Below are 23,093 nucleotides of genomic sequence, written 5' to 3' on the forward strand. Positions count from 1 at the left end.
AATTATACGTTGATGGTTGATCGAGTCACGTAAGTATCGACTTCGGGCACGCTTTATTTCCATAAATTCCATTCCATTTCTAAGGAAAAACTATTATTATGTTGCTGAAAATAGACGAAACAGGAATAGGTAATACCAAGGCACTAAATATATGGGTATGCTAAACCGCCATTTTGCGACTCGTTTATCAATGATAAAATAAACGCGGCAACTTCGTAGTTCCATAATATTATATGTGATAAATGAGTCGCAAAATGGTGGCTTAGCATACCTATTGTTTGTAGTGCCCTAGTAATACGTTTGTTCTTTGGTAATATTAGACTTATGAATTATAATATTAGAAACTTTAGAAACATTTTCCTGAAATCCAATAACAATCAACGATTGTTAGATAAAAATAATCTCTCAGTAACATAACAAATTAGTAAAATGCTCAATTCAAAATGCATTTTCATATAAGATTAAAATATTCAATATTAAATTATAGCGGGGAGGGGGCAAAATAAAATTTAAGGGAGCACTTTTCCACCATTGCTCCAAAGTAGCGTACTAGCGTCGCCACTAAGTCATATAATAATATGACTTTTTTTTGTTTAACTTTTTGGTTCCAAAATTAATAACATTACAAATGAATCAATTATCATATATGTTTTTTATAACATACAAAATATAATGTATAATTAGTATTATATTAAACTATTAAAAAAGTCAGTTTCGTTTCCTTCGGTTTAGCTTTTTGCCAATTATATATAGGTAAGAAACTAAGAACAATGAACTTTTTATCATTATTATCTATGAATTGGGGTTACAAATCTGATAAGTGATAACAAGATACAATTCGTAATTCGTATTTCATTATCATTAATATTATTGTACATTTTAGGTTTGGAGTATTTGGACTTAAAATTTAGAACAATTTTGTTCATTATAGATTTTAAATTAAGTATTTGTTATTTTCTTTTTATTTTAAAGCAAATTTTGTGTTCGGATTGTGATAATTTTTTTTACTTTTTTATTTTCATACAATATAACTTATTCCAATATGGAAAATACAAATGCGGAAATGGAAGTTGACGAACCTCAAAATAATGTTGTAGCTACAAATGTTACGGGCAGTGTTTCTATATCCTTACATCCACTAGTCATTCTTAATATATCTGAACACTGGACTCGTTTAACAGCTCAAGTTGGAACTTCAGTTCCTTCAATCGGAGCCTTGATCGGTAAACAAAAGGATCGAACTCTTGAAATAATGAACTCGTTTGAATTGTCATATACTGTACTTGAAGATAATGAGACAATGATAATCGATAGAGATTACTACAACTCTAAAGAAGAACAGTTCAAGCAGGTAAAATAAATATTACTATGATGTGTTAACATTTAGATCCTTATTATTTCTAGTTTTATGTTTATTGAAATAGGTATTTTGTGACTTGGACTTTCTTGGATGGTACATAACTGGTACTGGTTCTGACAAACCAACATTTCGAGATATTGATGTACATAAGCAAATCATAAATATCGCTGAGAGTCCTATATTTTTAAAAATGGATCCTCATGGTGGACAAACTGATCTGCCAGTTAAAGTATATGAATCCATTATTGATATAATGAATGGAGTGCCAAAAATGTTATTTGTTGAATTAACATACACCTTATCTACTGAAGACGCAGAACGTATTGGTGTTGATCATGTTGCACGAATGTCAAGCAATGATGCACAAGAAAATAGTTTAGTTGCTGAAACATTAACTGTTCAGTTTAATGCCATCAAGATGCTCCATAGTAGAGTTAAAATGTTGCTTCAGTATTTGAAAGAAGTTAAGAACGGTGATCAAGAAGTAAACAATGAGTTTTTGAGGTGAATAATTTAAATATAACAACTATTTATTGTTAGCATTTACACTCTGTCTAGCAAGGTGGGGTAATACCTGTCTGGGTATTATTTAGGGATATGCAAAAGAAATTTTTGTTTAATAACTGTATGTTCTCTTGTTGTACAGAGTATAAAATGTATAGGTAATTGTTTTTTTTTCATCAACTATCAATTCATACCCATAATTTCTCAAACAAACTATCTATCTATTCTTTTCAATTTAAAATATTCAGTGTAGGTACTAAATACATAAATAAATAATTCTTTTTGAAGTCTAATGAATCTAATAGAAAATCATTAATAAATTTAATCCCATAAATAACTTTTAAAAGGTTAGTGTCTGATTATTTAGATAAATATTTATATGTAGTAATTGCAACCTGACTGGTATCAAGGTCTGAGTCTAATATGAGTAAATCATGTTCTCAGTTAATCAGTACATATAGCTTATGAATGTTTAATTTTAAATAGATATGTATCAATACACTTAAACTATTTAAAAACTATTATAATAGACCTAAATAATTTGTATAAATATACATACAATGTTGGCCTGGCCAGGGCCGCGAATGCTACCGAAACCCTTAGTTTTTTTTTTAGTTTATAATTGTGGCGGGAAGAGGAGGATATACACTAATTTACTACTCTATGATCAAATCTTGTTCATAGTAAATGAAGAAAAAAAAATTTAGGCCTCAGAAAAAAATTACGGTTGAGGTCTTTTTTATCCCATTCTGGCACTATATATATTAAAATAAAATTATTAATCAGTGACATATTATGGCTAAGAATTTATCATATGTTCTGATATCTGATTACAATATTTATCTAAAACATATTGGTTTGTTCATCAGACATTTTCCTAGTATATCATTGGAATATTATATTCAAAGCTATTAGATCTATTACACAAACATTTACAAATTTATATTTTAAATTATAAAATACCATAAATTGTTTTAATTGTTTAAATAGTATTTTAATTTCACTTTTATGTTGCATCTAGTTTTCTTCCAATGTTTAATTTATTTTTCATTCCATTATATTGAAATGGAATAGAATTGAAATTATGCAGATGTAAATAATATAATACATTTATAATTACAAAATATGTCATCAATCTACCATATTTAATAATATATTCAATTTAAGAACTTTTCAGGTATAGAAAGTTATTAATTAATTTTATATATTAATTCTACCATTTTTTTTTTGTCCAAGATGGATTTCTCTTTAAATACAATTAATATAATATAGTATTAGATATAATATTAGATAATTAAAAATGGCTGTTTAATAGTTCTATAAAATATTAACAAAATCTTATTTTATTTAGTGTTTATTATAAAACTAATAATAATTAGAAATATTAGCATAATAATAATAATAAATACCAATTATGAATCCAATAACAATTAAGTAAATTAAGTTATAAATTATTTGTTTAAAAAATATATTATATTTAAACATTTTCTATTTTATAGGGAATTTGTTTCTTTGTGTCATCGACTGCCAGTTATGGAATCTGGAGAGTTTTACAGGGATTTGTATACACATTGTAATGATGTAGCACTGATTGCTTACTTGGGAGTGTTGACAAAATGTACTAATGAAGTAAATGATTACTGTAACAAGTTCAATGCACTTTATGACCGTCAAGTGGTTGGTAGAAAAGTTAAGGCTTTGTTTTTATAATTTTTTTTCCATTTAAAATGTAAAAACTTTATGAATCAATATATAATAATACACATTTATTAATACCTTTTAACTTTTGTAAATCGGTTTTGGTGATGTAAACCAATATTGGAAAATAAAAATAAAAACTAAGACTGTCATAATATTGAATAAATGTACAATTTAAGTGAACTTGTTAATATTTTTATTTAAATTTTTATTTTAACACTTATAAAGCTTAGCTCTACACCTCACAACATCAATATAGTTGTGCATGTTCTCTAAATAAGAATAATTTTTAACAAGCTATGTTTAATTTACAAACCCATGTACCAAAATTTTTGAGATCACTCAATCGTAGGAATTTAATTTTGTTTTATTTATAAATAGGTTTTAAATAATTATGTTTGAAGAAAAAAAAATATCAGTCAAAAAAAAATATATATAATAAATAAAGCTTGATATGTGGAGCATTTAAAAAAATAAAAAAAAGGTGCTTTTTAAATATTTGTCTACATGCTTGTAAAACTTCAGGTTATTGTCATCTTTATTTTCTAATGATAAAAACCAGCTTTGGCTTAATTTAAATGAGATTTTTTTCGTATTATAAATTTTAGCAACATTTGAAGGCCTAATTTCTATATAAATATATATATATATTTATAAGTATACATTATTATTTAATAATACATAGCTTTTGAAGGTCAAGAAAGATCAAGTCCACAATTAAAATGTATTCAAGGACCATCTTCTATAGTACTCTATACCTATTTAGATAAGTGGTATCTCAAAATGAGTAAACTAAAGTTACATCATATGCTTCATTTCCCTAAGTGATTATTAATCACAATTTAGTGTCTTAGTAAATAATTAGTAAGGGTTATTTATGGTTCGGTTGTCAATGGTTGGTGACAACAACGACTGTAAACTGGTCGATAGAGCATAATATTTTATAGTGTGTGGAGACTGCAAATGTCGATGAGGTATTACTTCACGCACTCCAGGATTTGTTAATTCTTCCTAAAAATTATAAAGTAGTTGTTGAAAATAAGTTTTTTTTTTAAGTTTTAGTTATTAATTAATTGTACCTGTAGCGTGAAGACTTCTTCTCAGGATTGAGTTAATTTCATTTTACGACCCGTGATGGTGCCCACCAATGATTTTAATGTAGAACTGATACCTTTTCTTGATATGCCATTTACATTTGGACTACAAATATTGTGACTTAAGGATGCATTTGGATTCAAACCTTGAGGATGCGCATCTAAACATTTTTGGTAACGTAACTGAAAAAAGTAAGAGTAAAAATAAAATATTAACAATTGATCATAGTAGGTATATAATTTGTTTGATTATCATTTGACATACTTTACATGCAGCTTCGATAGTTTTACAAAGTGTTGCGGCGGACGGATCACACTCAAACACATGTGCAATGAACAGATCTTGGGTAGTATGCATTATAAAAGCGCATTGTTTTATATTTTGACCTATTCCCAAAAATGATAAGTACCTCACTCGACATTCGACCACTTGATCGCCTTCATCCTGCAAATCAACAGATATTATGGATTGGTGTGTTCCGCGTATATTAACATCTATCATATTACAGTATCTTGTTGTATGGTAATCATTGAAGGTGCTACAGCTACTGTGACCGTTTGGGGTACCGATGTTGGAGAATTTTCCAAAGCGACAATCGCGTCATTTAGTACATCCATTCCGGATGCTTTGCTCACTTCAATTGAACCCAAGTAAGTGGCTCGAATGATTTTTCGCGGTTCTTCCATCGGTGTAGGGAATGATTGAGCTTTATAAATTATATTACACAATTACATAATTGAAATATTTAAGAAGACGTATCGTATATACTCAAGTTAGTGGTAGCAGAGTAACTGCCTCGGTAACTTCTACGTTTGCGATATTCCAATGGAAGGTTCGTCGGTCTGACTGGCTGATTCATTTTCGTTGCAGTATCTAAAAGTAACGGTACTTATAAGTCGTCGTTTGAAAAAAAATAATATGATGTATAGTACATTAGTACGTACTTATGTCTGTAGATCTAGAAATGTTCTGCTGGAGACTGCGCTCGATCATTATTTTTTTACAAATGTCCCTAAGAGTGTTAGCAATTGTACGAGCAGGCATGTCACACCTGAACACATGGCACATGTGTCTGCGAGTTATTCTGTCACGAGCTACGTATGCAAAATCCCTGAAAAATAATTTTGTTGCTCCGATTTATCTAATGTCACTAACTTAAATTGTACTATTATTATTAAATAGTATATTACCTTTCCCTGTAGGTAAAGCATTGTAAAAAAAGAACAACAATGGATAATAAAAACAATACATTATTAATATAGACAACAATATAAATATGATATCAATGGCTAACAAACCTGCCATTGTCTCGTCCAACTCCCCATACTCTAATTGTGTGTATGGGCTGTGTATTCAACATTGTGAGATTCTCTGGATCTATTAATTTCAACGCTCCTTCGTCTAAATCCATAAAGAGGTCTTTTCCCTGAAATATTATTATTCATTTAAACAAAATTACATTTATATAACAGTTAAGTAAAGGTATTTCCGTATTGGCACTTACATCTCCCCATCGTCCGACATTATCAATAAAGTCGTTACGTCCAAGTGATAGATCAACAATACACTTGTTCACAGCTTTGCTACTTCTTTCTGGGGTTAAATCATCTTCGCAAATTTCTACCCATCCCAAAGAACGCACAGCAAATCGTATACCTTTGTTTTCGTTTTCAATTCGAGCTGGATAACTTCTTCGTCTAAAGCATAATATAATATTTGGTGAGATCGATGTTGATAGATATATTTTAAAGGCTATAAGTACTATTTTAATTAATATTTTACTTATAAGCCATGTCTTCTTTTCTATTCTTTTGATAACAAAGATTTTCAAGAGCTGAGCTTGTCGTACTTCTAGTCACTGAACTTACTAAGCCACCGGTGTTATTTTGAAAACTATTCAATACCTTAAACAAATATTGATACCTACATTAGCTTATATATCTATAGTTCTGATAAATATTTTCAAATTGTATTATGTTTAAAGTTGAGTTAATACAATTTTTATACGAAGATTATAAATTTTAAGTTAAATATTTAAATTTATTAATTTGTCATTACCGATTCTGCATCTTTGACCAATGGTGTTTTTGGTTCATTTTTACCACTGTATTCAGGAGGTTCTCTCTGAATTGTTCCGCTTTTAATATGCCAATAATAAGGACCATCGTTATCTAAAATAAAATTAGTTTAATATAGCTTAATAAAATAAAAACTTTATAATTATGCGTACCTTCATGTTTTTCCCATCCGGCTGGCAATTCATCGGTGCATTCGTGTGAAGAGTTTTTCATCGGTACTGCATACAAATCATTATTCAAGTCACCTTGTATATGTTGTATATCCAAGTTAATATTAGATGTATCCTTTTGTTTGTTTAAAGACAGAGTATTTGGTGGTGTGCGTTTTTCGTTTATACTATAATATAAGTAGATACATTTAAAGTTTATTTGAACATTTAAATATAATATATAGTTTGAACACATATTAAATGTATATAATTAATTGATCAAATTAACTTACTTTCCGCTTTTACATTTTGTTTGCTCCGATTCTTCGATTAAATCAGGTTTTACGTATGACACTTGCATTTGATTGCTTTGATGGTTTTGGTTGCTTACATTTGTTAAATCATGTTGATTCGTAATATTCATGTCTCTTGTTACGTTACGATTTAAATTTGTATTCCTATAAAATAATCACATGATTTTCTGCAGGTTTAAACTTCGATTTTTATATTATTCATTGATCATGTCGAATATATTAAATACATTACCAATTTTTTCCCGTCTGTCCCAACACGTCCACGCCCATTGATCCCAAGTCTAATGATTTGTAGCGTTTTCTGTTTATGTTGTCGGTGTTAATATTACATACTGTATCAAATTCACGACACAAAAGCTCTGAATATAGTATACAATCATCATTTAAATTAAACCCAGCTGGAGAGTCAGTAGCTGATGTTAAGTTTGAGTTCAATGCATCATCCAGGGCTAAGTGACCTGTGCCAGCAAGATGATAGTTTGGATTCTCATAACTCAAACGACCATTTTCTAAAAAAAAAAAATATTTGACATTTTCGTGAAAATTAATAATAATAATTGTATTTTTTTGCTATGAATTTAACTACAAATATATTATAATATAGTATTTTTAAGTTATAATTTGAAACATGGTCATAATTTAAAATACATATTCATTTTTATAATACATTTTTAGCAAAATACTTATTAGTTGTAGTATAGTAAAATATAAAAATATATATTCGCTTTGCATAGCCCTAAATTATAATCTTTATGAAAAGTTATAATATATGTTTTCTTAAAAATTGTTACTTTAAAATGAGTTATATATTATAAGTACTTAAATATTTATTTTCAAATGTATATAACTCATTTAGAGGTATTTAAAAAATCTTAGCTTGGACATACTCGTAGTTTCAAGTTCAAATTCGTACTTCTAAACAAATTCGGTAGTGTGTAAATTGTCTCTAATATTGACTATAAATAAACTGTATTAAGAATCCAGAACGTAGATTTGCTATGTTTTGTACGTAATAGATACGAGACATGCAGGTGTGGAGTCCTCTTAATCGTTAATTTAAATATATATAGGTACATAATATTTACACATATGCAGGTACTAGGTACACATAAATTTATATTCATAATAGTAAATACTAAATATCAAATATTGTATAATATTAAAAAGTAAATAATAATTTGTAATGTTAAATATATTTTAGAATTTAATAATTACCTACCAACTTATGAATAATTTGACAAGTTAATTGAATGAAATAGCTACCTACGTTTATTAAATAATTATATATTTTATTATGCATTTATGCCTCATAATGGCTATTATAGCTAATAAGTATGTAGTCTCCTTAAAATCTTAAACGAAAGCTCATTAATTGTTGTATAGCCTGTAGGTTTATTATTTGAAATTATTTTCAATAATTGAGTTGTCATGTTTATAAAATAATAATCATCTATTATTCGAGACAAAAGAATAAAAAATAAACACAACGTTAGCTTAAAAAATACAAAAAGGACTTATTTTAAAATAAAAATAAACCATAATTATATTTTGAGTTTGAGTTTATATCGATTTTTATAGATAATTTATTAAATCTTTTATGTATATACAAAAAAAAATACGCACCCATAATAACTTGAACATGGTCCATTAATAAAAACATAATAAATTATATTGTTATAGTAAACTAAATAAAGAAAACGTATTATGTGTAGTACAACTGTAGTCATGTGTAGTAATCATGCGCATAGCAAACTAGCCGGCTCGCCGCTATGTAGTAGAGATGACTCATAACGTTCGAATATAAAAATCGATATATATATGGGGTATCTACTCCCGGATGAATAATATACAGTTTCTCAACAAAAAAAGTGCTACTGATATTAAATATAAGTACAAAGTTTATTATATATTATGATAAAAAATTCTTACTTATCATTTTTTTAATGAATATACAACGAATCTAGTATTTGTATCCAACTGCGCTTACACGAATATACGATTAATTTTTAATTTCGAGAAACATGCGCATTGTACTATTGAAAAAATAACTGAGTACAAAACATCAGTGTATAATATAAGTAACTTGAATATTTCGAAATTCGATCGATGTGCAGAAATGTTTTGTATCATGCATTTTTAATTTTTACTTTTTTGGTAATCTTATATACATTAAATAGGTATTTAATGATACACACTGCACAGTTAGTTACATACCTTATACCTTCAGGCTTAAATAGAGTTTTTTTTCAAACAGACCAAATGAAGACAATGAAGTGAATGGTTTCCGACTGTGGCTAAGCTAAAAGTTTGTTTAGCATCCTTCCCCCAAATAACTGATCATATATTCATATACATGACGTATAATATACCATTATAATGAAATTTCTCAGATTTCATTAAAACAACCTATATTCCCAAAAATATTAGAGTCTATTTACTTAGTCATTTACTATTTATGTATACCATAGTAATATAAATTACAATTATTTTTTTGAATAGGTTGATAAAATGTATCATTAAAAATGTATAATAATCTCTTTTTTTAATGCATTTCATATTCCACAACCAATTTATTAAAAAAAATGATAACCAAATAATGCAATAAATGCATAAAATAATTACCAAGCAAATTGTCGTCTTCAACAACTGTAGCAGTCATCATCGGATATAGAGACGACAACAACGTAGCGTATGGACTTCGATTTGGGGATCTAATTATTTCACCACACAACATACCATACGTCTTCTGACCTCAAATTACGCACCCTGGATAAAAAAAATTAATAAATGCTTAATCAACATAATATATACATAAATAATAAATTAGCTAATACTATATAACTTTCATAATCAATTTTATTTTAAACACTTCGTGTAGACAAATTAGTCGTAGTTGTTACACATGTCAAATTATCTATTGAAATGCGTTAACAAACTATATTTTTAATTTGTGTTTGATCAATACGGCATGTTTTTAACAAATATAATTAACTATAGTAATGTTTTTTATTTTTTATTTGTAAATAATTCACAATTTACCTAATTCAAATAAAAACTGATTTACTTTAATCCAGTTTAATGTTCGATGTTTAATATATTTTGTTAAACCATTATACTGCATAATCAGTACTTATTATGTATAGTATATACTGTAATATAATGTGGTGATTTTTTCATCCTTTTTATGGCAAATATGAACGTTAGATGAATATATTATAATATACGATAAACTTTTCACAATAGTTCATATCACATTATATTTCAGCCAACTTTTGAAAAAGTTATAAACGTTTATTGAATATTTTATGGGTAAAATAACTATATTAACTTTAAGTTTCAACTACGTACAATAAAATAAATTATTTTTTTATATATATTTTTTTTATTCGAAACGTCAATTTATTTTAACCCGTACTGTTGGTACCTATGCATTATACAAAATATATTTAGTCAAACACATTCATACAGTTCAAAAACAAACCTTTTATAAATCTTATCATTATGAAAAAATTACAAGATCTCAATAATGCACTAGTACAATGACGATTGCAGCCTATAGACGAATTTGCAGGGCGAGGGCGTGAAATGTGTGAAATGTTAAGACGGCCGACGGGACGTATTCATTTCCTCCATCCTACCGGCAATATTGATTGGGTCTGAGCGACCATTTTTGGCGCCACAAAGGCTGCACTTTATTACACTAGTATTGCGTGGCGGTCCGAAATTAAAAAAGACATATAGACTTGTTGGAGCCAAGTGCATTATTTAAATCAGCCAACTAAAATTAATAGGTTATTTGTATTTTGTAGAATTCATCAAATATGCACAATATTATTACGATAGTTAACAATTATTATTGTGGACGTTTTTTGTTATTTATTATGCATTGAAATATCGAATATTTGATAATATAGTGCTACATACGTGTCTAAAGTATCGAAACGTATATACATATATGTATTACACGTTAGAATATACTTAATATATTAAGTACACCATAATAATATCAAACATATTATAGTATTATGATATTTTATTCAGAATAATATTTATGATACTTTTTGTAATTTTTTCTTAGTTTAATTTTGTTGTATTATAATTTATGTAAAAAAATTAAATAACTATGCAATAAATTATCGTGTCTAACGTAACAGACATTTATTTTATTTTAATTATTTGTACACAATAATTTATTAGTAATTAGTCTATAAATATAAATATATTTATTGATATTTAGTTTAATATGTAAATATTCATTACATAGTAATTATAAAACAAGATTATTATAACGATACAGTTATATAGAAAACTTTTCGAGTTAATGTGATCTAATATTAAAAATACTTAAGTATTGTTTATTACATCAATTAATAATATATCGATAAAAATAAATCTAATGAAATATTATAGATTTATAATTATGATACATTTAATGTAAATAATTATATACTATTTATAATATGATTTTGTACAAAGTATATAAATTTCAAATTTATTGAAATATTAAGTTTTTAGGTACTATGCCTATGTGGTATAAATAATCACTAACAAATAAATGAACCAATTGTTAGCTAATGATGTCTTAAATATGATTCATTAAATGTTAGTGAACAAAAAAGTAAATAATTATGTTATTTAACTCGGAACTTATATATTTAAAACGAATAAAACCAACAAAAATAAATTACGGTGATAGAATGTAACACTGGTGAAGAGCTCAAAACCAATCTAAGTATTGGATTTGGATGTAAATACAATATATAATATTCATGCGTGAATTACATAGCCACGAGAGTTACTATTTACATATTATTATACTTACAAAATATATCTTTCGACAGGATTCGGATTTCGGACGATTTATAGCCTTGAAATAAAAGTTACTACTAGCGTTCGACTGTCACTGCAGCGCCGAAATGACAAACAAAGTAAGAAACGAGAACCCAGCTGTTGGTCATTAAAGGTTAGTCAGGCGCAGGACGCAACAATACAAACATGGCCGACACTAGAGGGTATCGATTATTTTTCCTGCGCTTGCACACACACACACATACGCACATATACACAGTACACACTCGATGAGAAATTAATTTTAAAACGGGATCGAACTAGGTTTTGATACGTTTAAATGTCTAGAAAAGTATACAGAGAACGATTTGGATAGTCACTCGAAACACCTTTGAATAATATCGCAGAACTGTGTATTATAGGAATATAATTGGGATACAAAATAGTACTACAAGCATTACAAAAAACGATTTTAGCACACGGGTTGTTTCCCGTTTCAGTTCCTTTCGACTCTCGAGTAAGGACGTACGCATAGAAGAACTTGCAAAATATCTAAAATATTGTTTATTAATACGTATAATACATAATGTATTATAAGCTTATTGATTTACTTTTAATAAACATATACAATTTTCAATGACTTACTTAACGTATATATAACATACACATAACTACAACCACACCTAGTTTAACTGATTTATAAACATTTTGTACAATTTTATCTGCTGCCAAAGGTCCTAGTATTTCAAAAAGCGCATTTATATCGAAAAAGCTTTTAGCGATTAAACAAACAATCATACTTACGCTATAGTAGGTTAGTATAATATTTACTTCCGTATTATGATAATACTATAATTACGTTTCGCGTGCAATGTTTATATAGATGTATTATCATTATTTTTTATTTACTAAAACGTCAACGTAATACTGTCTTTTTTTATACGTTCAATAATAAATATCGTCTCATATTTACAATAGTTAACGAGAATTATCCAAAAGTATAGTTATTACCCAAGTACAAGACACCTATGTATGCTGTATACATAATAATATGCATGGAACTTACGGCTTTGGAAAATACTTTTGAAAGGAAAATGACTTTTGACACATTGGAGGTAAAGGCAGTATTCGTATCGCACTAAACACAAAAATGAAAAGAAAAAAAGTCGCACAGCAGAAAAATTAACCGCGTGGAACTCACGACATTTAATCCAGAATCGAATTGGCGAATGACGAGACCATTGGAATAAAAGACCGCGCGCACTCGGTCTCCTGATAAGGAAATAACGACCCGGCCACTGCGACGCTGCACATGATAACGGTACCCTGGATGACCTCGTGTGTCTGTCAACTTATTGTGTATATACAATATAATGTGCCTACTGCAGTCATCTATATAGGTGGAGTGTAGACTATACCACCTTTATTCATCTGAAACAACGAAATCACTTGTAAGAAACAATAGTGTGAATCTGATTGCAATTGATTTTGCGAACTAGTAATAATATACCTGTTTGTATTAAATGTATAATGAAATGTTATTGAACATTATATTGTTATTTGAAAAATATCCACGTTATAATATTGTATTTAAACTTTAGAATTAAAAAAAAAAAGAGAGTTAAAGCGCACTTGAGTAGTTGAGTAGGTAAATTAATTGAAAAATGTTTCTTTATAAACTTTGTTTTGTCAATTCCAATTAAAAACGAATCAAATATTTTTATCTCTATAAATAATTTTATAAATTAATTTGATGAGTATTAAAAGTTTATTTATATAAGTGTATTTGGTACCTATATATCTAAACTTTTTAAATTAAATTCGCATTACTGGAAGACGGCACTAATTTAAATAAATTAAATTCCATTTAGTATTAGGATATAATTAATAATAAATATCGAATACAATAATTATTAGTAGGTATATAACATTGGCTACATCGATATAGTTACGTCATTTTCCTTGACATGCATCATAATATAATATATACTCGTAATATCGTGTATTATACTGTAAAAATTCTCTATTTTCAAAAGTATAATTTATTTTATTTTCAAAATGTAAAACATGTGAAATGTTAACATTTTATATTGCTTTTATTTTTTTCACCTCATCTCACATCTGCAGTGTTGATGAAACCAACCTCAACTCTTATTGATTTTTAAGCGGCCTCTTATATTTTTAATTACATGATCAGAAGTAGATGTGTCTACTGCAGTAGTGCATTGTCGTCCCTAGAGAAATTTACCGCACACGAAATGACAAAGTCGATATACTTATACTGTTCAATTATACATTTTATACATGTATTATAATAAATAATAATTTTATAGTGAAACCGCTAAATTTTGTAGCTAAGACATTTTCAGTCGTTTAAATTTTGTCAACTTTTTGTTGGTTTCCACTATTTTAAGGTGTTCGTAAGGGGAGGTTTCACTGTTGTCTGATTGTATATAAATGGCTAAATGGCTTAAGTGGCAACTTTTTGGAAACTCATGTAAACGTTTATCCGTCGGTGAAGTTCAGTATAGTGATCTTCAGGATACAACTTATTACATTATTATTTTAAATTTTTAATTAAGTGTACTTGAATATATAATCTGCACACATATTATACAGATTGATTCTTTAAACTTGAAAGATAAACATTAATTTACTCAAAAAGTATAAATTACGAACGATAGTACCTAGTTAAATAACGTAGGTACAACACCCTGTGCACGTATAATCTTCGAAAATGTTTTTTTTTCACAAAGATGACTGAAAATATTTATAGACAATATAAAAAAGTAAAATTTTACAAAAAATGTACAAAACTACTCATAACGGGCTTGCTAATTTGCTATGCTGGAATAATGAAGTTGAACTGCATAATGGAGAACTTAAGATTTTTTAAAGAGTGGTATCAAAAAAGCAACTAAAAATATCTCTATACAAATATCAAAAATATCATCGTTTTTTACTTAAATTCTAAAAATAATTCTAATAATAAATACAATTTAAATTGTTTTTCTCCGTTGATTAATATAAACTGGATAATACTAATTATTTTTATTACAAATTCATATAAATTATGATTCAATAAAAATGATATTTATGATGTTTTTATTCATAATATTAAAGTAAATAATAATTAAAAATAACGAGTGTATAAATGACCAAACTCATTGACAAATGTTGGAAACAGAATACTTTCATAACAAATTTTACTACCCCAAACCATTCTATCCATTCTGATAAAGCGTTATTGTAAATGAATCATGAATGAATTGATTTTACAGTTCATTATTATTTATTATAATCATTCTGTACAATTGTACTGTTAGGTCTTCATAGAACTGTATTTAATATACATTATATTGCATGACTTATTATATTGAGCTTATTAGGTAGACTGGTAGGCATATATTATACATCGCATAATCAGTGGCGAATTATCCGGGTATAGGTACTCTTAGCAGTCAGCGTGGGCCGCATCATGCTTAAGAATATAAACATAATAAAATTAGTAAAAATTAAAAAATTATTTTGTCATCAATAACATATTACGTATTTAAAAATAAAATCATAATGTAATAATATGTATGGAAAATGTTTTATTTATTTTTGTTACACTTATCTGTGTATATTATGATCGTAACATTTATTCCAAGACCCGCTAAAGTATGAGTGTAAGCTGAGGTATTATAACCACCCAGGGCATGCTTATCGTTTTGCGTTTCGTCAATGATTTATATAATTTACGTGTACAAGTACTACGAGTGTATGATGTTTTATTAATTTTTATTTATTTATAAATAATTATAAATTGGTGTACTATTTATTAATTATAAATTAAATAAACTGTAATACATTATGCTAAATTAGCATGCTCATATTTTGGGAGTGAGCATAATATCTATGTGTTATACATATTTTAGATATTAAAAATTCGTGGAATTTACAACCATTTACAGGTAAACTTTACTTATTATTGGTAATTTGATTATGCTCGCGGTATAGTCCTAAATTAAATGATTCTTATGTGTAATTTTTTAGGAATATGAATTTTTTAATAATAACCAATAGGCAATAATTAATAAACTTATTTATTATCTAATCGGATAAGGATGATTGCGTGCTTAGGTATGTTATAATTAAAGTATGTACAAATATGTGGACGATTATCTTATGACTTATGAGCAATTATTCGAGTATACGAGTATGAAGTACATAATATTATTTATTTAAAGTAATATTCTTCCAAGTAAATTAAAATACTTTAATATAGACTGTATTGTAGTGTATAATATTATCAGTATGCGAAAATACTATCCACGCACTCAAAAGCGCGTTATTCTAATACCATTTCGACAACTCGGACAAATTTATTTATCTCTCCGATTATTTAATTTAATTTATTATTTTTTTTTTTACCAAAGAACAATATTTTTTAACAATTTATTTTTAATATAATATAAAAATTAATTATAGTCATACATTTACATTGGTGCATATTATACTTTTATAAGTAATACATATCACATTTAGTGAAATGTTATTATATTGGTCATTTCAAACAATACGCAATTCACTTATATAATCGAATTTTAATTAGTGTTATAAAATATTTAATTATATTTACAGTCGAGTTTTAAAAGCGTAAATATGTATGTACGCAGTACGCATTGTACATACACAAATTTTAAAATAATATATAATATTACATATAGGTACTGCTAAATAAAGCACACATTTTTATATTCACGTCTATTTTATTTTTATTACTATATGAACGATTTAGCTTAAACAACAAAAGTAATTGGGGAACTCCATTCTGCTGCATAAATTGTGTCTTTAATAAATACTTACTAGGTATACTAATACCTATTACATGGTAATTTATTTGGGGGCTAGGGCCGTATAGGTCACTTTAACGAAAAAGTCAAACTTGAATTCAACGACCAATAATTGAGCAAAGGAGATGAGTGGATCAGTATCAATAGAACCTATGACCTATACATTTCTAAGGATATAGTTTATTTTTTTTGATTAGTATTACCATTGATTATAAATACTATATTTATAATCAATGGTATTACTCAGTCTATTTTAGCGAGAGAACGCGTCAATTCTGTGCATCTCCCAGCGTTACTCTGCTATCGAAATCGGTTCCCTTGTGACAGGATGTCACTTGGGGATACACAGAAAAACCGACTTTGGTCGACCCACAACACGTTTTATCGCTGGACAGAGAATAATATTTTTTTATACGATACATTGAACTAATTTTTAATAGAAACATGTTATTTATTTATAATTACACAAATACATGCTATTTCAATGATGGTAGGTATGTGAATAGATTAATGATATAGCTTAAAATTAATCTAAATATTTTGAAAATAATGTTATGGAAGAAAATTAAAATTTATAGTGGAGAGTTTTAAGTTTTCATACTATTAATATTTTTCAAATTACAATAAACGTACTAAATACATTTGAAAATAATTTTTTCTTTTTTTCATTGAAAAATTTGAATTACAAACGCTTATTGTAACATTATGAAAAATAATTTTTATTATTTATTAATTTTTTTTATAAAAACAACTAATTTGTAATAAACTTTTTAATTGAATAATTATCAAACTTTTTGATCAATAACACACTCATGCAGTCATACATACAATTTTAAAATCATTATTCTCGCTTCAATATAAGAATCTAATATATGGTTGTTATATATATAAATAATGTTCATAAAGATGAATTTCGTATCTTAGGAAATCAAAAAATATATAAGTAAAAATCACAACAAAATTATGTAAAAATAAAGATTTTATTGTATAAAGAGTGTTAGTTGAAATATAGGAAAGATACATTATTAAAGTCAGAGGATGAAAACAGGATTAGGAAACACGTGTAAATGATTCAATAAGTGATCTAAAATTTAATGTTAATCTAGCCAATAAAAAAGAGCAATCATGTAGTCACGCCAGACAGGATGTTTGCGTAGTCCATTTGCAATCTACCAAGTTATATTACTCTAAGATTAAGATAATATAATAAAGAATAAAGGAGTATAATTTTTATAAATGTGCATGAGTAAAGTATACGTAGGCAGTCAATTTCACGAACATCGAAAAGAAACGCGATAAGGACTACGTCAAATACATAAAAAGAGAATCTTCATACCCAACCATCATGAATCGGTTAGATAGAAAAGTGTATTTAATTATACATTTTTTCTCATTTATATTTGAGACATTTTCAGTCATTGCGTTTCTAGAGAGTAAATTTTAGACTTAATTATATGGCACTATATATTCTAGCTTTAAATACATTTAACATATACATACATATATATATACCTAACATAACATATTCACAAACATTTACACATACTTAAATATATACATATAATAATTAGGTACGTATACTCAAAAAGTAATTTCTGGTTTTAATAATGAGCAGAATTCAATATATGAACGTTTACCTAGGTAATATTTACAAATATTATACATTATCACGTTTCTATATCAAGGATGTTTCATCCTTGTGCGTAATATGCAAAACAATAAGGAGGTAAAATATCAAGTTACAGTTACTTAAAAAAACAAAACAAAAATGTATTCTACATTTTATAATTCGTTATAAGAAGTTTCTTTTTTAAATTGATATTTATATATATATATTAAATTATATTTTAATAATGTTTTTATAATTAGAAATACAGATTTTTTATAACTACGAAATTATAAATGTATAATAATATGGGTATATTTTTAATATTGGCAAACCATTTGTTTTGTTACATTATTATAAATATTATATTATAATTAATATAAACATTTCATTTGATGTTTAGAATTTTTGATTGAATCAACGTGTTCGTAACTGAATAATCAAAGGGCATTTGGGGCTATAATGTAGTCCTGTATGCTTATTTATTGTGTATTATGTTCTATAAGTTATTAAATCGATTAATTTCGTCTATAATAATAATTACTATTATCATTATAGTCATTATATTATTTATTTAACATATCTAATGAAAATTAATTAGTTTATTTAGCGTTACTTCTGTAGAATATCGAATTCAATTTTTTTAAAGTATTTTACTGGTGAGTTTAACAGAGACAATAATAATTATTATTTTGCATTGTTGTATAATTGTTCTATTAATATTGGAAAAGATGTATAAAATATGAATTTAAGTACGTCTTTTAAAATTTTTAATACTGTTTGTAAAGGAAAAAAGTAGACTTTGGAACTTAAAGTTTAAATAGAGCTATGTTTTAATGGTTTGTTAAGAGTTCACAGTACGGTCTTTATTTAAACAAGATTAAGTATACCTACATAAATAACTGCTACTATAAATAACATCGACAAATTCAAAAAATTGAAAAACAAAATGTTATATTATGTTATAGTATAGTATGTAGTACTTTGTGCTGTGTCCGTCGGATAAAGAATTTTAAACACATACTTGTTAGTGTGTTTACATAAAAGTACCAGCTAAAATAAATAATAATAATAATATTTGTGTGCATGTACTTTACACAATTCCATAAAATATTTATATATGTATATTACTATAATATTAGGTAGGTATATTATATTCACACATATCATATATGTCACACTGTCACATTCAATGTTAGTTTAGTATATGAATATATCATCATAGTAAAGGCGCAAATAGGAGTGGTTATTAAAGTGGCCCGAGAGTTGGGGGAACAGTATTCCCTTAATAATTTGGCCAACCCACTGTAGATTTAATTTCTTATAATCGGGTCATATTATTTAATAACAAGCACTCCAGATTTTTTCTGTCAATGAACGAAGAATGTGTCTTAGATAAAAACTAAAAAGTCAATAAATGTGTTGAATATTTGGATAGGTACCTACTATATAATTTATAATACCTATATCAATCTTAAATGAGTGTAATTACATCATTATATCTTAACTAAATGATTATTCTATTTTATGAATGGTAATAATAATAAAATATAAATCTTAAAATTTAAATTGTCTAAACTGGGTAAACTGTCTATATTTTATTAAGTTGTAATCATTTAACGTTTATATATTATAGTGATTTTGTTATTTTTAAGAATATATACATATTATACCTAAATTGTAGATATGCCTATTTCAAATAATAGCCTAGCGGGTACCCAGTAGTCAATAACCACAGTAAATATTAATTTTAATCATGTACGAATCTACCAAAGTACAAATTAAACAATATAGGTCAATATTCATTTATATATGCTAACAAACACTTTTATAATTCTATAAAATAAAAATGTAAATGTTAAGGTTGTTAAAACAATAATCAACTAGGTAATAAAAATATCATATTACTAAGTATATTTAATCTAAATTTTACAACGATTGTTCTAATTTTAAAATATCTTCAAGTTTACATGAGCGATAAAATACTACGCGATTATGTTAGTTCAAGTATTAGGTAGGTACTCTGCTGTAGTTGTAAATTTATGGACGTATAGATATAATGGAATATTGCCGTATATTTGTAATATTTTGTATAGTACCTTTATTATTAGATATTAGTTGTTATTTTGTATAGGTAAATACTAGTCTGTATACTATATATTTGCGCGTATACAAGGGGTGGGGTTCTAAGGGTTCAACCCCCCCCCCCCCGAAATTAAATAAATTTAATAATTTAATGAAGGTTAGATTATTTAAGAATAAAAATTTACGACCAAAACCCTCCCCCTCAAAATATTATTTTGTGTACGCGCCTGATGTAGGTACTTGGTACTTATAAGTTATAAATTGAATATAAATGTAATATAATGTCATCGTAATTTAGTTATGAGTTGTATTATATATTATTATAGTTATATATATTCATGGGCGTAGACACGGGGTATATGGATGATGGATTCCCTCATTACCATTTTTTATGTATATATATTTTAAACATTATACCGATAATAGCAAAAATAAAATATATATTTTTTACGAAAATTAGCTAGTTTTTTGAGGTATTTATATCCCCTCCTCCCAATGAAAATTCTTGTCTACGCCACTATGTATATTATATTAATTCATATCAATATTCTATATACTTATATAAGTCATAAGATAATAATATTATGATTACTTGTAATTCTTTCACACAAATAGATATTTTGTAAAATGTGTGTTTCTGTGTTTAATGGAATGTATTAAGTAACGTTGAAAAAAAGGAATTTGAAATAATTATAAAATTTTTAATAGTAACCTAATCATGCAATTCATAAATAATTATATCAATAAGTCAATATAAATAACGTTTTACACTTTAAATTAAAAAATAAATATGAAATTACAATGTGTTACATAATATACTTAAAAAAAAATCCCTCTACGAAAGTTGTTAAATGTCATTAAAATATTAAATATCAGGTACCTTAATTATAGTTTTTAAGATTTTTTAGTAGATATAAGTAATTTAGTAAAAACATTCATTATCTAAAAAATTGTTAACTTTTTTCAAAAAAAATTTTCTGTTTGTTATCATTATTATTATTATTTTAAATAGTTATAAGATTTACTATAAACTAATAACTACATATACAGTGAGTAAGTGTGTAACATATAAATTCCAACCCAGTCTGTATGATTGTATACTATATGGAACTGTCACGGAATAGAGTGAATAAAGAAAATAAGAACATTTAATAATAATTTTAAGATAATAGTTTTCTAAAAATATTTAATTTAGGTTTGGTATATTGAACGCTACTCATTACTCCTTTGTATTTACTACATAGTAAGTTCCAGTTATAAACATAATATATATTAATATACTTTAATACTTTATACTGTATATATTGTCTATATTATGTATATTGTATAGTACACCCACCTATGGTGGCTAATACGTATTAGGTAGTAAGACTAGTGTCTAGTTTTGAAGTACTTACGGCACCAACGTGTATCTTCGGTTTCCATTCAAGGCTGGTTAAGTTATTTTGAAACTAGTTTGAATTTAATTAATTAAAAAGAAGAATAAGATGGCTTAAAAATAACATTAACTTCTTTATAAGCGAACCTGGGAGTGTATTGTAAGACAACAATGAAACGTGTTTTTAAATAAATATTATTTTGATCTGTTTATTATATTGTTTTCTTGTATAGAGTCACCATCAAATAACTTTATTTATTGATAAAAACGTCATCTGATTCACTGATTGGTATTATAATTACAATATTTTTTGATTAGATAAAACTCTCCCAAGTTGTGATACTAGAAATAGAAAATATGAAATAAATTTTAAAATATAAGATGTTTGTTCAGTTGGAATTTACTAATACGTTTTATCGTAAAACATGTAAAAGCCGTTGAGCATCAAAATCAGTTGACATATCTTGAAAAATAAACTGTGACCGATTCAAGTCTAACTGTCTAAGTATTATTAACCTTTAAGTACCTACATAAGAGTTGGTTAACCACTTATACCTACTTACCGGCAAGGTATCAAGGTTATAAACACTTTTCTGGGTAGGTATCTATTAATAATAAATAACTATATAAATAACTTCTAATTCCATTCGTATATAATTCCTTGTACGTGGTATAAAACATATTTATCACGGGGAGATGAGATATTGAGATGTCGGTGATATGTCTTAGGACATGAAAACTCGTAACTATAATAATATAATCTGAGAAATATTCCTAAAATATAGAAATACGTAATTGAGAATTTATTGAGAATATTTCTGCAGCTGTATAGTATTTTTTTTTTGTGGTGTTTAGGACGTACCTATATATTGGTTTTACCATCACCAATTACCTTTTACAAGTATATTTGGCCTTATGTGAATAATTTTTCTCTAAAAAAAAAATAGAAAATTTTTATAAAATTGGTGAATTGAGTTAGTTAAAAGGATTTTATGTTTGAATTGGCAATAAATGAATTTAATGATTCGGTGATTTTATCTATTACCTTTAATTATATGTAATTTTATAACTTATAGTACAAATCTCCATTATTTGGAAATTTATTATACATATTTTGTATCACAAATTCTGGGAGAATACTCCTTAGGAATTGCAAAGTGTCGGTGGATGAAAAAAATAATTCCCTCGCTTTTATTGTAC

At 26.6% G+C, this 23,093-nt stretch overlaps 2 protein-coding genes across 6 annotated transcripts; one reads left to right on the forward strand and one right to left on the reverse strand.

The window, feature by feature from the left end:
* The first annotated feature begins 855 nt into the window (after positions 1 to 855).
* LOC114126515 (COP9 signalosome complex subunit 6) lies at positions 856 to 3,745 on the forward strand. Its single transcript, XM_027990478.2, has 3 exons — positions 856 to 1,351; positions 1,425 to 1,864; positions 3,364 to 3,745. Exons 1-3 carry the CDS (start codon positions 1,043 to 1,045, stop codon positions 3,572 to 3,574), a joined length of 960 nt encoding a protein of 319 aa, XP_027846279.1. The 5' UTR covers positions 856 to 1,042; the 3' UTR covers positions 3,575 to 3,745.
* On the reverse strand, positions 3,742 to 13,241 carry LOC114126512 (protein Fe65 homolog). 5 transcript variants are annotated; one of them, XM_027990472.2, is made up of 16 exons: positions 13,053 to 13,241; positions 9,821 to 9,964; positions 7,431 to 7,707; positions 7,178 to 7,342; positions 6,888 to 7,072; positions 6,716 to 6,828; positions 6,440 to 6,561; positions 6,162 to 6,354; positions 5,956 to 6,083; positions 5,848 to 5,853; positions 5,602 to 5,768; positions 5,426 to 5,530; positions 5,164 to 5,363; positions 4,922 to 5,101; positions 4,642 to 4,839; positions 3,742 to 4,573 (listed from the first exon to the last, which is right to left on the reverse strand). In XM_027990472.2, the coding sequence occupies exons 2-15, from the start codon at positions 9,930 to 9,932 to the stop codon at positions 4,663 to 4,665; spliced, it is 2,130 nt and encodes a 709-aa protein (XP_027846273.1). In that variant the 5' UTR covers positions 9,933 to 9,964; positions 13,053 to 13,241; the 3' UTR covers positions 3,742 to 4,573; positions 4,642 to 4,662. The 5 variants fall into 5 exon arrangements, with proteins under 5 accessions (XP_027846273.1, XP_027846274.1, XP_027846272.1 ...); XM_027990473.2 differs by having other exon boundaries at positions 12,791 to 13,241; XM_027990471.2 differs by lacking the exon at positions 13,053 to 13,241 and adding an exon at positions 12,021 to 12,190.
* Positions 13,242 to 23,093: the final 9,852 nt, after the last annotated feature.

This window comes from Aphis gossypii, chromosome 3, assembly GCF_020184175.1.
Source record: "Aphis gossypii isolate Hap1 chromosome 3, ASM2018417v2, whole genome shotgun sequence".
Taxonomy (NCBI): Eukaryota; Metazoa; Arthropoda; class Insecta; order Hemiptera; family Aphididae; genus Aphis; species Aphis gossypii.

Bases quoted from the DNA above. Each gene is read 5' to 3' on its own strand.
- LOC114126515 (XM_027990478.2), top strand. From the start codon at position 1,043: ATGGAAAATACAAATGCGGAAATGGAAGTTGACGAACCTCAAAATAAT. The intron at 1,352-1,424 runs GTAAAATAAATA...TTATTGAAATAG, and splicing joins AAGAAGAACAGTTCAAGCAG to GTATTTTGTGACTTGGACTT. The intron at 1,865-3,363 runs GTGAATAATTTA...TCTATTTTATAG, and splicing joins GTAAACAATGAGTTTTTGAG to GGAATTTGTTTCTTTGTGTC.
- LOC114126512 (XM_027990472.2), bottom strand. From the start codon at position 9,932: ATGTTGTGTGGTGAAATAATTAGATCCCCAAATCGAAGTCCATACGCT. The intron at 6,829-6,887 runs GTACGCATAATT...ATTTTATTTTAG, and splicing joins CGGATGGGAAAAACATGAAG to ATAACGATGGTCCTTATTAT. The intron at 4,840-4,921 runs GTATGTCAAATG...TACTTTTTTCAG, and splicing joins CTATCGAAGCTGCATGTAAA to TTACGTTACCAAAAATGTTT.